The sequence below is a fragment of the Ovis aries genome, chromosome 7 (assembly GCF_016772045.2).
Source record: "Ovis aries strain OAR_USU_Benz2616 breed Rambouillet chromosome 7, ARS-UI_Ramb_v3.0, whole genome shotgun sequence".
Taxonomy (NCBI): Eukaryota; Metazoa; Chordata; class Mammalia; order Artiodactyla; family Bovidae; genus Ovis; species Ovis aries.
In genome coordinates, this window is record NC_056060.1 from 77,578,304 (window position 1) to 77,594,886 (window position 16,583).

General features: G+C 42.4%; 1 protein-coding gene across 1 annotated transcript in view; it reads left to right on the forward strand.

Annotated features, from left to right (window-relative positions):
- Positions 1–16,583, forward strand: part of ARG2 (arginase 2) — a 39,799-nt gene that overhangs the window by 16,096 nt on the left and 7,120 nt on the right. The window contains exons 3-4 of the mRNA XM_004010737.5: positions 13,063–13,240; positions 15,614–15,773. Coding sequence (XP_004010786.1) covers positions 13,063–13,240; positions 15,614–15,773 — 338 coding nt within the window. The remainder of the gene's footprint in view (positions 1–13,062; positions 13,241–15,613; positions 15,774–16,583) is intronic.

The window sequence follows — 16,583 nt, forward strand, 5'->3', positions numbered from 1 at the left end:
TTCATCAAGAGGCTTTTTAGCTCCTCTTCACTTTCTGCCATAAGGGTGGTGTCATCAGCATATCTGAGGTTATTGATATTTCTCCCGGCAGTCTTGATTCCAGCTTGTGTTTCTTCCAGTCCAGCGTTTCTCATGATGTACTCTGCATAGAAGTTAAATAAGCAGGGTGACAATATACAGCCTTGACGCACTCCTTTTCCTATGTGGAACCAGTCTGTTGTTCCATGTCCAGTTCTAACTGTTGCTTCCTGACCTGCATACAGATTTCTCAAGAGGCAGGTCAGGTGGTCTGTATTCCCATCTCTTTCAGAATTTTCCACAGCTTATTGTGATCCACACAGTCAAAGGCTTTGGCATAGTCAATAAAGCAGAAATAGATGTTTTTTCTGGAACTCTCTTGCTTTTTCCATGATCCAGCAGATGTTGGCAATTTGATCTCTGGTTCCTCTGCCTTTTCTAAAACCAGCTTGAACATCAAGGAGTTCACGGTTCACATATTGCTGAAGCCTGGCTTGGAGAATTTTGAGCATTACTTTAGTAGCGTGTGAGATGAGTGCAATTTTGGGGTAGTTTGAGCATTCTTTGGCATTTCCTTTCTTTGGAATTGGAATGAAAACTGACCTTTTCTACTCTTGTGGCCACTGCTGAGTTTTCCAAATTTGCTGGCATATTGAGTGCAGCACTTTCACAGCATCATCTTTCAGGATTTGAAACAGCTCAACTGGAATTCCATCACCTCCACTAGCTTTGTTCGTAGTGATGCTTTCTAAGGCCCACTTGACTTCACTTTCCAAGATGCCTGGCTCTAGATGAGTGATCACATCATCATGATTATCTGGGTTGTGAAGATCTTTTTTGTACAGTTCTTCCGTGTATTCTTGCCACCTCTTCTTAATATCTTCTGCTTCTGTTAGGTCCATACCATTTCTGTCCTTTATCGAGCCCATCTTTGCATGAAATGTTCCCTTGGTATCTCTAATTTTCTTGAAGAGATCTTTAGTCTTACCCATTCTGTTGTTTTCCTCTATTTCTTTGCATTGATCGCTGAAGAAGGCTTTCTTATCTCTTTTTGCTATTCTTTGGAGCTCTGCATTCAGATGCTTATATCTTTCCTTTTCTCCTTTGCTTTTCACCTCTCTTCTTTTCACAGCTGTTTGTAAGGCCTCCCCAGACAGCCATTTTGCTTTTTTGCATTTCTTTTCCATGGGAATGGTCTTGGTTCCTGTCTCCTGTACAATGTCAGGAACCTCATTCCATAGTTCATCAGGCACTCTATCAGATCTAGGCCCTTAAATCTATTTCTCACTTCCACTGTATAATCATAAGGGATTTGATTTAGATCATACCTGAATGGTCTAGCAGGTTGGGTACAGAGGGGCATGCATTACTCAGCCTATTCTCAGCAGGTGATGCCCTGTTCTTCTTTGGCAAGAAGTTCATATGTAGCTGGAAAACCAATTAGCAGGAAACAATATAAATATGAATATAATATAATATAAATGGTGTTGCAAGTCATCTCTTGTTACATGTCTTGAGCCAAACTTTCAAGCTTGTTTTGTGTTAGGGTTTTTTATACCAGGATCATAGTCACACACAGATACCAGGATCTAGTAACACCACGTCTGTATCAGCTGATCTTGAGATTAAGTCCAGTATGCGTTAGGTGGACATGTCTGAAGTGACCAGCCTGGATGCTGGGATTAACCTTCCATCCTCGAGCGCCCTGTGCCACTCTCCCTGGCCTTCCTCAGCTGTGGTCTTAGAGTAGCATTGTAACTTTTTTCAATAAGTTGGTCTTCTAGGTACAACTTTGAGGGTCTAAGAATTAGCAGGTGCAGTCCTTTTAAAATACCAGGAATTCCCTTTCTGTGGGATGAAATCTGCCATGTACAATATATGAATCTGTAACTTTAAGAGCCACCAGTGTTCTCTTGGCACCAAATGAGAACTCAGTCTTTGTTTTTCTGTGCGTTTCACTGACTCATTATTTCTGACAAATCATAAGCACTCATCCTGTTTAAGGACAGTTCAAAAAACTGTTCACTAATGGACACTCGGGCTTCCCAGGTGGCTCATCTGCCTGCCAAGCAGGAGACATGGGTTCAATCCCTGGGTTGGGAAGATCCCCTGGAGACGAAATGGCAGTTCATTCCAGTATTCTTGCCTGGGAAATCCTGGACAGAGGAGCCTGGCGGGTTACAGCCCATGGGGTCGCTAAGAGTTGGACACCATTTAGCGACTAAACAACAGCACAACAACAGACTCTTAGCTTTACTCCAAGTCTAATATTCTGCCAATAGGCTCCCTGTGGCTTGCCATACTCACCCATGTGCTGGGAGCCAGTGTGAGGAATTCCACCCATGACAAGGTCATGCGGCAAGAGCTCTGATGGCAAGGCTAATCAGACCTCAGGTTTTCCCCCTGGAATTTCCTGAGTATCCACCCCCTCAAAAATAAGAATCTGCCTGCTTTTCCACTCTTCTGACATTCTCTGGAAAAAGTCAATTCAGGGCTTTAGTCTTCTGCATTTGAAACCATGTTTCAATCCAAAAACCCCTCTGATGGCTTTCTAGCCTGCCTGCAGGAATCATACAGCTGCGCTTGTGATTGTTTGAGGCCTCCTGACCGCAGGAGGCACAGGAAGCTTAAAACATCCTAGGAATGTAGAGGCTTCTGAAGAGTCAAAATCATTAGAATAGGACTGATTAAAAGTTTCATTTGTTGAGCCAATACTTGCTGCCAAATTTTCATATCCTTTATTTTTAGACATAGTTGGTATATAGAAAAACAAGTAGTAGACCTGGTATTAGCAACATTAGATCTTTGAGTTAAGTACTTTCTTTGTTATAACCCACTGCACCTTTGTTCTATAGAGATGTAACTTTAATGCTTTAAGGAGATGTAGATTAAAGAAAAACATTTCAGGGGAAACGAAATTAACATTCATTAAGGAAGAGAGCCAAAAGTGTTAACAAGCCTCTTGGCCAGAAGATAATGTAAATCACCTGAGACCTTTTGTACACAAAAACATATACAGAAAGAGTCTGGGCTGCTAATGCTACATAATTTTGCATTGATCTCTATGTATAATCAAAAGTATAAAAGGCCTTGAAGGACAATAGAAGGAGAGCCAGTTGCTGGACTGGTTTCCCCTGTGTCTCCTCTTTACTCTAATTTCAGGCTGAATTCCCATCTGGGGCGTGGAGGCTCACTATGTCTACTTACTTGTCCCGGCTTTTAAGATCCGAAAGAGAGAGAGCCCAAGGCGGGGCACTCTCCAATATTCAAACGGGCGCCGGCGGCCTAACGTAGATAGTGCAAGCTCCTTGTCTGGAACTTTATTGGTTTTCCATGTAACCCAAGTTAATCAGCCTCTTCTCTCCACTTAATCTTCCTACTACACTACTTCCTAATCTAATCTTATATTAATAAATAAATAAGTTTTCCTCACCGACTCCGTCCACCCTTCGAATTCCCTGGATCCACCGGGGCTGGAACCCGGCACCCATGTGTCAACCCACTTGACCCATCTCTCATGACTTGCTGGAGGCCTTGGGAGCAGCTAAAGCTACCTATAAGTACAAGCAGAGCAGCAGAGAGAATGGGGTGCCCTTTTGCTGTAGAAATGCCTGCTCACTCATAATATTCTTATCTGATCTCTAACCAAAGGAGCAGTCAGGCATGCTCTGAACTTTAGGTGCCCTTTACCTCTGCTGAATTTCTTCTGCAGTATGTGGGTGATGATACCAGCAGAGGAAGTAGTGAGGATTAGCAGCTCTAGCCAGCACTACATGGTAGGCACAGAGAGACAAGTTTTGTTCCTTTCCCTTGTTTCCCTTGTTTCACTGGCTTCTTTCAGGGATTCACTGGTGATGCGGGCCCTGAAATAGAAGTGCTGTTCGCAGACATTACTAAGGTCAGATAGGGCTCTTTCCATTTCTTCCGGTTGCATCATTCTGTGGATGCACTTGTATTCTCGTTCCACTCCGATGGAACCTGAGAGGTTTATCAAGGCCAAAGGTAACATCTAGGCCTAAAAGATCAGAGTAGTAGTCAGTGTATTTTTATTTCCAGCACTGGGGAAAGAAGCAATGAGGCAGTGCCAGTATATATAGGGCTTGACTTTTTTCCCCGCTGCAAATGAAAAATGAGAGCCCTTTCCAGTTGGTTCCAGATCTATTTGATATGAGAGCTTCCTTGGAAGTTTCGGGTTTATTTCATCTTACAGTACCTTCTAAAAGAGGAAAGAGCAGCAATGGAATATTGTGTCTCTTCCAATTTAGACTTGCAGATGAGTTGACCTGAAGCACAAAAGATTTGAGAAGAGAGAGCTCCCTCCAGCATGGTAGCTATTCCATGTTCTAATATGCAGTTTTCACTATTATTCCAAGATTCATTGAAATTGGTGAGACCATTTCTTGTTTTTTGAACCAGAAAATTTGCCATTAGCACTCAAAGTAATTGCTTTAACTTTATTCAGTTCATCCTGCTCTTAACAAAAAAAATTAACCTCCCATCAACCTTTCTACACCTCAAAAAACAGCCTATGGGTCATAATTTATGTTCCCTATAACCTCATATTGCTTAGCTCCAATATGCAGACATCTCATTCTTATTAAATTGTTCAGCTGTTTCCAAACAAGGCATACATTTCTTCTTTCAGGTCCTCATTTTCTTTAGAAACCAATCTTAGGCTCTGTTCCACTAGTCCTCTGGGTGTTACAATGCTGCTGGTGCAGTAGGCATTATAGGAGAAAGCTGCATCAGGATGGCATGGTCCCCTCACTGATTCAGCTCTGCAATGAACTAGAACAGTTAAGATCAGCAACATAAGCTTTCACATTTTGAGTTCTTAATCACTTAAAGATAATGGTAGTGGAATTAGAAAGTATTCACTGTGGCACAGATTTAGCTATCTGCCAGAATCCAGTCTCATCCTCTTCTGGATGTGAAAACCTTATTTGCTGGCCAGTGCCATCCGAGCAGGAATGATGTGCCACTTCTAGGCTGGGCTTTTAAAAGCAGAGGTGTGCCTTCTTAGCGCCTTCTCCCTCTCCACCTGCCTTGAACCTGGGGAGACTTAACCTTAGCCATATAAGATGACAAGCTCCGAAGTGTGGTAGACCCAGGAGCCAGGAGGAGTCTGGTTTCTGAATCATATAGAGGAAAGCTGCTTGCTGACCTAGAATACCGAACCCTGGATACTTAAATGAACAAGAAACCAATCTAACATGTGTATGTATGGCTGAGTCCCTTCATTGTACACCTGAAACGATCACAACATTGTTAATCGACTATACCCCAATACTAAATGTTTTGGGTGTTAAAAAAATCTATAAAAAAAGAATATTATGGTGCTTGCTTCAGCAGCACATATACTAAAAAACTGGAACAATTCAGAGATTAGCACAGTCCGTATGCAAGGATGATGTGCAAATTTGTGAAGTGTCTGGCCACCTGATGTGAAGAGCTGACTCATTTGAAAAGACCTTGATGCTGGGAAAGATTGAGGACAGGAGGAGAAGAGGATGACAGAGGATGAGATGGTTGGATGGCATCACCCACTCGATAGACATGGGTTTGGGTGGACTCCGGGATTTGGTGATGGACAGGGAGGCCTGGCGTGCTGCGGTTCATGGGGTCGCAGAGTTGGACATGACTGAGCAACTGAACTGAACTGAACTGAACTGAAAAAACAAAACAAAGAATACCATGGATTTTGTTTAGGCATAAAGGTCTACAAGGACAGAGTAGTCAAACTTGAGGAATGGGATAAGGGACTCTCACCATTCGATTTTACAAAAATTTCCATTGTCAATTAGGAAGGAAAACAACAATAAAATAACAAAATTTTCTGGCACAAAATTCACTTGTTGTAAAAGCCCATCCTTGTCTACCCGATCCTCCCTGAATTTCCTTTCACTTCTTTAGCATTCACTGTCTCTAGTCCTTACTTGGACCTTATTGTGGAAATCCAGGAGCAGAGTTGGGAGTCATACAGGGTGGGCCACTCAGTCAGGGCCCTCAAGGTATTAATCCCTTCAAGGGGACTGGTCCTCAGCTTTGTGGATCCAGAACAGAAGTCTTAAAGTGTGCAGCAGAGTTTATCAGACTTTCACACCCAGAGACTGATGCTAACCATGATGTATAAACCCAAATGCCCATCTGTGCGTAATTATAGTGAGCAACGGTCCTTCTGACATCCACTGTCAGAAGAGGAAGTCCTCTTGCTGGTATGAGGGCTGCTGGGAAACTGAGTAAGCAGAAGGCTGTTTCGGAAGCAAGGAATTGGAACCCACCATCCAGCCTGTGAATTAATCTGGTGATTCACTCCACAGTTACACGTTTAATGACCAAAATCCTTTTATGAAATTCAGTCTCTCTGTCATGGAGAGTGTTGCTTTTAAGACTGCCCGATTCTCTTAAGGTTCCTTTTTAGGCTTTCTGAAGCTTTATTCTGATAAGTAAACAATAGTGAGCCAAGTTAGTACTGTTTCTGTCGCACTTATCAAAGCCTACATCCTATATTCCATGATTGGACTTGAGTGTTCCTCAGGTTCTGTCACTTAACCACCAGGCTGATCACTTTAGTTCTTTTATTTCTTATTGGTTATGGGGAGGACTAAATGAGTTAGTCTTCAAAAATTAATATTAGCATGATTAACTTAGATTATAAACCCTTTCTAATTATACACTTATCATAAAACACCTAGGAAGAGCCTAAATGCTTGAGATGGTTTAAGGAGATGCTGAGATAAACATGGATAGGGAAGTTAAAGGGGCTTCCCAGGTTGTGCTAGTGATAAAGAACCAGCCTGCAAATGCAGGAGACTTAAGAGACATGGGTTTGATCCCTTCGTTAAGAAGATCCCTTGGAGAGGGGCACGGCAACCCACTCCAATATTCTTGCCTGGAGAATTCCATAAACAGAGGAGCCTGGCGGACTACAGTCCATAGGGTTGCAAAGAGTCAGACATGACTGAAGTGACTTAGCACTGGAGCACTGGAGCACTGGAAGGAAGATAAAACGTCCAAGGATAGGCACTGCCATTGAATCTGTCCAGCACAAGACTGCCTTGCAACAGTGGCAGGACCTAATATTAACTTGAAAGTTAAGGCTTCATTTCTCTTAAATCCAAACTGTCCTTCCATATTTTGAGATTCAGCAAAGTACATAGTGACCTTCAGTTCAGTTCAGACACTCAGTCGTGTCCAACTCTTTGTGACCCCATGGACTGCTGCATGCCAGACTTCCCTGTCCATCACCAACTCCCAGAGCTTGCTCAAACTTACGTCCATTGAGTGGGTGATGCCATCCAACCATCTCATTCGCTGTTGTCCCCTTCTCTTCCTGCCTTCAGTCTTTCCCTGCATCAAGGTCTTTTCCAGTGAGTTAGTTCTTCACATCAGGTGGCCAAAGTATTAGAGCTTCAGCTTCAGCATCAGTCCTTCCAATGAATATTCAGGACTGATTTCCTTAGGATTGACAGGTTTGATCTCCTTGCAGTCCAGGGGACTCTCAAGAGTCTTCTCCAACACTACAGTTCAAAAGCATCAATTCTTTGGTGCTCAGCTTTCTTTATAGTCCAACTCTCACATCCATATGTGACTACTGGAAAAACCACAGCCTCAACTACACGGACCTTTGTTGGCAAAGTCTGTCTCTGCTTTTTCATATGCTGTCTAGGTTGGTCATAGATTTTCTTCCAAAGAGCAAGTGTCTCTTAATTTCATGGCTGCAGTCAACCATCTGCAGTGATTTTGGAGCCCAAGAAAATAAAGTCTGTCACTGTTTCCATTGTTTCCCCATCTATTTCCCATGAAGTGATGGGACCAGATGCCATGTTCTTTGTTTTTTGAATGTTGAGTTTTAAGCCTACTTTTTCACTCTCCTCTTTCACTTTCATCAAGAGCCTCTTTAGTTCCTCTTTTCTCTCTGCCATAAGGGTGGTGTCATCTGTGTATCTGGGGTTATTGATTATTTCTCCCAGCAATCTTGATTCCAGCTTGTGCTTCATCCGGCCTTGGATTTCGCATGATGTACTCTGCATATAAATTAAATAAACAGGGTGACAATATACAACCTTGACGTACTCCTTTCCTAATTTGGAACCAGTCCGTTCCATATCCAGTTCTAACTGTTGCTTCTTGACCTGCATACAGATTTCTCAGGAGGCAGGTCAAGGTGGTCTGGTATTCCCATCTCTTGAAGAATTTTCCTCAGCTTGTGATCCACACAAAGACTTTGGTGTAGTCACTAAAGACGTAGATTTTTTTCTGGAATTCTCTTGCTTTTTTGATGATCCAATGGATGTTGGCAATATGATCTCTGGTTCCCCTGCCTTTTCTAAATCCAGCTTGAACATCTGGAAGTTCTCTGTTCACATACTGTTGAAGCCTGGCGTGGAGAATTTTGAGCATTACTTTGCTAGCATATGAGATGAGTGCAATTGTGGGGTAGTTTGAACATTCTTTGGCATCGCCTTTCTTTGAGATTGGAATGAAAACTGACCTTTTCCAATCCTGTGGCCACTGCTGAGTTTTCCAAATTTGCTGGCATATTGAGTGCAGCACTTTCACAGCGTCATCTTTTAGGATTTGAAATAACTCAACTGGAATTCCATCACCTCCACTAGCTTTGTTCATAGTGATGCTTCCTAAGGCCCACTTGACTTCGTATTCCAGGATGTCTGGCTCTAAGTGAGTGATCACACCATCATGGTTATCTGGGTCATTAAGATCTTTTTTTGTATAGTTCTTCTGTGTATTCTTGCTACCTCTTCTTAATAGTGACCGTACTCATGTCTTTTTTCTTTTTAAAAGACTTTAAAGAAAATTTTTTATAGTTGTTTTATTTGGTTAATTTTTTTCTCTTGGTTCCCAATATCTTTGGTCTGTTTTCACATTCTACCTCCAGAACCTTTCCTTTTTATTTAGTCATTGAGATCTTCTCTGGTTTTGGATCTCTCATATGTTATTTTTAAAAAAGCAATGGTACACAAAGAAGATACACACAGAAGTCTAGCTGCATTTGCATCTTACCTTTAATTGAGAATAGCATAAGGCAGTTTGTTTTGCTTCCAGTATCCTTACTAGTGGTGACCCCTTGGTTGGGCTTATGTTCCAGGCCATTGTTGACCTTATGTTCCAGACCGTGGCTTCTCAAGTTCCTACATTCTCTCAGAAGTTTGGCTTTGGATTGAGTTTGGGTTCAAGAGGTAAAGCTCAAACTGTACAACTTACATTCAAGACTGGTTGTGCTGATCTTAATCCAGATCTTTAACACAAATCTCTGCAGACATTAAGATGTCTATCCTGTGACCCACCCTTTGCCCTCCCCTCATCATACTTGGATCCCAGTTGGAGAAGGAGGCCCTTAAGAATACAATCTGTTCTAACATTGTTTATTCAGATCTCCTGATAGTGTTATTTAGTCCTCACCCTAAATGTAACTGATTTATTGATATAAGTGGTTAAGATTGAAAGATTGGTACTTACACTAAAGATTAACATGTAGTTAGCAAAGGTTAAGGTAGAGTGACTAATGTAATTTGTTGGAATACTGTGAACCTTGCCTGGGTGGGAAAATATTACAGCTTACTGTCAGAATGTACCAGTAGCTCATTTTGTTTGTTTTAAAGAGAAGTCTGTGCCTTTACTTGCCAAACAGGTACTCAAGGTGGATGAAGCAGGAGGAGCGGGTGGCTCCATGCTTCCTGGGCTTTTAGGTGATGGAGAACTCGCCCAAGTAGTGTCCAGTAATCTTGGACTTGGTTTCCACCCAGGTGAAAGTCTTGGGGTTGTAGATACCCACCATCTGAGTGGGATGACTTCAGTACCTATGGCATCTCTTTGGGTCGAGCCCCTAAGACTGGTCCTGCCCAGGAGCTTCTACCACGCCCATGGGGTGCCGTGCAGCTGTGTCACTGCGTTGGCACGTCCAGCAGCTGGTCTGGGTGCTCATCCCTGTGGGTGAACTTGTGGAAGGTCCGCTGCTGCCTGCTCCCCTTCTGCTGTCTTGTTGGCTCCTCAGAGAGGGCTGTTTAGTTCTAAAGTGTTGGAATCAAGAGGGAGTCTTTGAGGTCTCAACTGCATAGTCTAGAATACACACTTTGGGGTAGACGGCCTGAGTTGGGATCCTGATTCTGACACCTAGAAACTGTGTGACCTTGGGGCCTTGCATCGGTTCCCTCACCTATAGAATCGCATACTGTAGTTGCCTACTAGGATTGTGAGGCTTAAGAATTTCTGTTGAGCAGTTGCAACAGTGTTTTGGATCTTGTAAGCAGTAACTGAGACCATAGTGAGGCCCAATCAGGCTGAAAGTGTCAGTGGTGTGAAGTCACCTGATCCTTCGCTCCCTGGTTTTGCTGAATGTGAGCACCTACTGTATGGGTAAAGGAGCGCCCCTGCCCCTTGGAAGACGCACTTGCTTTGGCAGCAGACTGTTGTGTGTCTCTCTTACTCATAACACCCTATTTTTAGGAGTTTAGCATTTGATCTTTCACTGTGGTGTGAATTGAACGCCTGAAATTTTGATTGAGAATTTTGACGGTACTTTTACTTTTTGGAAGAAAAGTTATGACCAACCTAGACAGCATATTCAAAAGCAGAGACATTACTTTGCCGACTAAGGTCCGTCTAGTCAAGGCTATGGTTTTTCCAGTGGTCATGTATGGATGTGAGAGTTGGACTGTGAAGAAGGCTGAGCGCCGAAGAATTGATGCTTTTGAACTGTGGTGTTGGAGAAGACTCTTGCGAGTCCCTTGGACTGCAAGGAGATCCAACCAGTCCATTCTGAAGGAGATCAGCCCTGGGATTTCTTTGGAAGGAATGATGCTGAAGCTGAAACTCCAGTACTTTGGCCACCTCATGAGAAGAGTTGACTCATTGGAAAAGACTCTGATGCTGGGAGGGATTGGGGGCAGAAGGAGAAGGGGACGACCAAGGATGAGATGGCTGGATGGCATCATGGACTCGATGGACGCGAGTCTGAGTGAACTCCAGGAGTTGGTGATGGACAGGGAGGCCTGGCTTGCTGTGATACATGGGGTCGCAAAGAGTCAGACACAACTGAGCGACAGAACTGAACTGAACTGAACTGAACTGAAAGGCATAAAGTTTTTTCCAAGGCTTATAACTAGTAAAAGCTTAAGCCATGACATAGATAAGAGTTTATTAAGTATATTAAGTATGAACTGTATTTTCAAATTTCAAATTTCTCTCCACAGTCTGATAAATGTTTTGTGAGGTAAAATGTAAAACATTTTGATGAAAAACTCCCTTTAATAGAAAAGTTTATGTGAAACATATTTTATCATTCACGTTAGCCCTTGGACGTGTTGAACGTAGGTCAGAGGTGAGAACAAACTGAAGTTTTGTTAAGGGACAGGGAACAGGAAATACAGTTGATTTTATTATTGCTTGCCAACCAAAGCACTTGACAGAGCTGTTTACATAGAAAAAAATGCCACCAGAGAAGAGAGGTATGCCTTAAGTGTATTCTGGTTGGAATTCTCAAGTCATTAGTTGCTCTGGAATGCTGATGGATTGGTTAATTTAGCTCTTTTGGACCTGGGAATGTGTGTGCACGTGTTTGTTTACTTATACCGTTTTAGATGTAGTTTCAGAGTGTTTTATGTGCTTGCCTTATTAGGAGAAACATTTCTTTAGGACTCACAGTTATGAACATCGTTTTTAGGCTATGGCATATTAAGAGAAGCTATTCTTAAGACATGATATATCGGGGTCATCATTTACTAAATGCTCTGTCTGCGACGCACAGGGTTTTGTCTTTTGTGTGCGTTTGTGAGGTTAGTCCTTCATTTGAAAGCCATTTCTATCAAATGACTCCCCAAAATAGTCCCTCTCCCTGCTAATTTTCTCTGAGTCACCCATTACTACATTAAAAACTAAGTAAATTGGCTGAGATTTGTGTTTATAGTAAGAGTAAACAGGCTGTGAATGAGTAGGTACTCATCTGGTGGTTTCAGCTGTAGAAACTTTGTCTCCCTCTGCTTTCTGGATAAAGTTGAAGAGTTGGGGTGAGTCAGGTGCTGCTCTTGTAGTTCAGTCTTAGGAAGATGCTTTGTGTCTCTTTAATGTTTATTCTTTTTAGGATTCTAAGATTTTTATAAAAGACCTGGGAACTCTTCTGTTGACTTTGTAGGATGATAAGAATCTGTGGATGTGGTTAAGTATATTTAGTAGAGTGTTTTGAAATCCTTCAGGTTTTTTATTTGGGGAAGAAGCAGCTGCCCTTATAGTAAAGAAGCACTTATAGGGCAAATAAACCAGGAGTTAAAATGGGATTCAGGCCTTAAGTTGGAGAAGGCGATGGCACCCCACTCCAGTACTCTCTCCTGGAAAATCCCATGGATGGAGGAGCCTGGTAGGCTGTAGCCCATGGGGTCGCGAAGAGTCAGACACGACTGAGCGACTTCCCTTTCACTTTTCACTTTCATGCAGTGGAGAAGGAAATGGCAACCCACTCCAGTGTTCTTGCCTGGAGAATTCCAGGGACGGGGGAGCCTGGTGGGCTGCCATCTATGGGGTCACACAGAGTCGGACACTACTGAAGTGACTTAGCAGTAGCAGCAAGTAATAACTGTAAAAGCCTCCTAAACATAAGAGATATTTAGGTACTCAGATTGGCCTTTTATTTTTAAAAAGTTGATATTATGAAAATTCCTATATTTGTTTCTTTGTCCTAAATTAATGCTGCTTAATTTTCTGTAAATCCTTTCAGTTCCTCTTGGTATTTTACTTTCACTCTATAACTTGAGGCTATCTGAGCTCTAATTGAGACCAGTTTTGTGATTGGTAGGTTAAGTGAGTGAACATTTCTGGGTTTTACTTTATAAAATTCAGCTTATCTGCAAAATGATATTCCTAAAAGGATCTAGCCCACAGGATTGCTGGGAGGATGGAGAGAATCCTGCCACTGTGGTGTGAGGTTTCAGTTACCCTGATGTGTACTCTGTTACAACTGTTATTTGTGGCCCCAGGCCAGTACAAGTGGGAATAACATGATTACTCTTGTCATCCCTCATTCATTTCTAGGCTGCCACCTGAAAGACTTCGGAGATTTGAATTTTACTCCAGTTCCCAAAGATGATCTCTATAACAACTTGATAGTGAATCCTCGCTCAGTGGGCCTGGCCAACCAGGAACTAGCGGAGGTGGTTAGCCGAGCTGTGTCAGGTGGCTACAGCTGTGTCACGGTGGGAGGAGACCACAGGTAAGAGGGAGCCAGGGTGGTGGAGGGGCTGGACTCATGGCTCATTTAGAGCAAAGTACTCCAGAATTTCTAGGGCATCATGTACATAGCATTTCCATGCCTAATATCAGGAACCACTTGAGGCACGTACAGTTTCCTTTGTAAGACAGTATGAGGGCAAGTTCAGAGTTGGACTAAGCAAAATTTTTAGATGGTATGTTTCATGCTTACTTCTTGGAAAACTTTCTTAAAACTTCTAATGACTTTTCATTTTGGTTATTTAGGAGAATAGGAGGGATTCATCGATAGGCCGAATTTATTTTCTTTAAGCATTTCTGCTAATAGGTTTTAGAAATGCCCCACTTGGCACGTGAATACTTTCTCTACCTCCACAGTATGGACCCTAGGTGGCTTACGCAATTGATCCTCTCAGTGAATCAGCATGCACTTTACTGAGCACTGTTCTGAAGAGTTGTCAAGCAGTGCCAAGGAATATTGGAAATGTGATCTATTAGAATTAAATGAAATAAATACACATGGAATGAGGAAAAAATACTGAATTCTGCATCTCAGAAGGATGAGATCAGTCTGGGCTGGACTAGTCAGATTTCATGGGGAAGTATGATTTGAGCTAAGTAATGAAGATTTTTTTGGTAGTAAAAAATGGCATTGAAGTACTAGGAATATCAAGCATTTAATACATAGTCTCAGTCAGTCCTCAAAACCATGCCACGAGGCAGATACGGTTTTATCTGACTCACTGCCGGGTACAGTGAGGGACAGAGGCTGAATAACACCTAGCGCCAGGAAGCAGTAGGGCTCGGATTCAAGCCCACTGTGACCACTGTGGGCAGCAGTCTTCTGAGACAAAACCTAGCACTTCCCTGAGTTGCTCAGCGTTTCACATCAATTAACAGAGCTGGAAAGACAGGTAGACTCCTCATTACGAATAAAGTTTTAGATAGAGTAAAATACCACATTCTCTACTCAAATTGATTAAATAACTCAAGGGTGGGTCTCTTGCTTTGAGCTCAGTGCTCTCTGAGCTCTGAGAGCTCATCTATTGTCTCTTTATTTATTGTCTCTTTTCTGGTTGGCTTACTATTTAGGGACCACTTATTACTGCAGTTATAATCTTTGGTTTTTCTTTTGTTTGTATCAAGATTGCAGTCCTCTCATTGCTAAAACCTAGGCTGTCTGGAAGCTTCTAGAAAGGAAGGGGTGTGTGTATAATCTGAACAGTTGAATGTTTGAATTTGAATATTTCGAATATTTGAATTTGAATATTTTAAAGAAAGAGGCATTTTTTCAGTCACCCAGCTCCCTTTAACAGTGTAACATACACTACTGCTTTGATCATCAGACCGACTAACATTATTATCCTTATCTTATATAAAGGGAAATAGCAGTCTGGAGAAGTTAGATGACTTGTCCTATTTCACACAGTTCTTCCTAGAAAGACCCCCGGTGTTCTGAATTGATTCAGTGCTTTTAGCACCATACCGTGCTCTTTCTTGAAAAGGTCCTACGGGGAACACAGGGCTTAAAATGCTACCTCAGGGTATACTGACCAAAAGGATGACTGTGGCTAGTTCCTAAGATGCTTAAGCTGCATTTCCCATCGCCCTGAGGACAAATTCTTTGGTTCCTGGGAAGCTTGGGCAGCTTTCCAAACACAATTTCGTCAGCTGTACTCCTTCAGTTCAGACAGGATAGTTGGCTAATGTAAGAAGAGACCCGAGGACAAGCAAAGCAAAAACCAGAAACACCTAACGATTGTTGAATGTCATGCTAATGTAAAGAACATGCAAATAAACTTGTTTTATTCAGTGATCTAATGAGGTCTTTAACTGGGTTGCCCTGTTAATGTCTTTAAAAATGTTGACTTCCTGTTTTAGGAAGTATCACATAATCTTTCTAAAAAGCGGTAATACAAATTTTTATCCTTAAAAAGTTAATATAACTGATTCTTTAAAATACATTCTTCTTGGTCTCTCAAGAGATATTAAGTAATACTAGTGAGTTTTTACATACTGATCACCTCTTTAACAGGATTTCATTTGCTGAACAAAAATTTTGGGTCCTTTTCTGGGCCAAGGCAAATGGATCCAATTAAAGGAATTTAGGGGCAGCAGTGACACCTGGCACACCACAATAACAACCAGTTGTCAGCTTTGAATCTTTAGAGCCTTCCATTTCTCCCTGTCTTTCATTCAGGATTTGTCTTTGGGAATGACAGTCCCAGGGACCGTGTCTTATCCAAATCCAGATTCAATCTAGAGCCCTGACTTTGCCCTGAGGACAAAGTGTGAGCTGTGCTGGCTGAAGATATTTGTTATTAATGATGTTTGCCAAACAGGGGGCCTTTAAGATTATTTTATTTTTTCTTTGCAGCCTGGCAATCGGTACCATCAGTGGCCATGCCCGACACTGCCCAGACCTTGGTGTGATCTGGGTTGATGCCCATGCTGACATCAATACACCCCTCACCACTTCATCTGGAAATCTACACGGACAGCCAGTTTCATTTCTCCTCAGAGAACTACAGGACAAGGTCTGTGGGCTGAAATGAAGAGAATGGAGGGCAGGTTGTAAGGGTTATCCTGGGGCTCTGAGAATCTAGTTCAGTGAGATTTCTGTGAAGGACAGATTTATGGTGATGGTAGTAATGTTCCCCACTTCTTCGTTTGTTCACCAAACTATTTTGGACCACATAGTCTAGATTCTGGGAGCATAAAGATGACTAGCACACGGGCCCTGCTTTTGGAATGGCTCATAATCTCATCTCATAATAAAGGAATGTGGTAGTGGGCAGTGCCCTCTAGTGATATGGATATACCTACAGCCTGAAGAATTCTTGGTAAGAAGCTCCTGGGCCTCACTCTTGGACCCACCAGACTAGAAGACAAATAAAACCATGATTACCTCAGTAATGTTTTCCCAGGCTCTTCAGAAGACATGGGAGCTCATGCTAGGCATGGACTAGAATCTGTGTATCTCTCCCCTTAGTAAGGGACGAAGTTAAACCAGGATAGTACAAAGGTTATTCACTAGGCAGAATTCACATTTTGGCTCTTGGGGACTTGAAACATAACCTGGCTCCCATCTCAAGAACCAATCTGTAAACAATTCAATAGCGTGCAAAGAGGTGGAAAAGATCTAGTCAGCAGTATTCTTGCTATTTAGGTAAGTTAATGAGAAACCAAGGCCACCTTCAGTTCTGGTCAGTTGCTCAGTTGTGTCCAACTCTTTGCGACCTCATGGACTGCAGCATGCCAGGGTTCCCTGTCCATCACCATACTCCTGAAGCTTGCTCAAACTCATGTTCGTCGAGTCTGTGATGCCATCCAACCATCTCATCTGC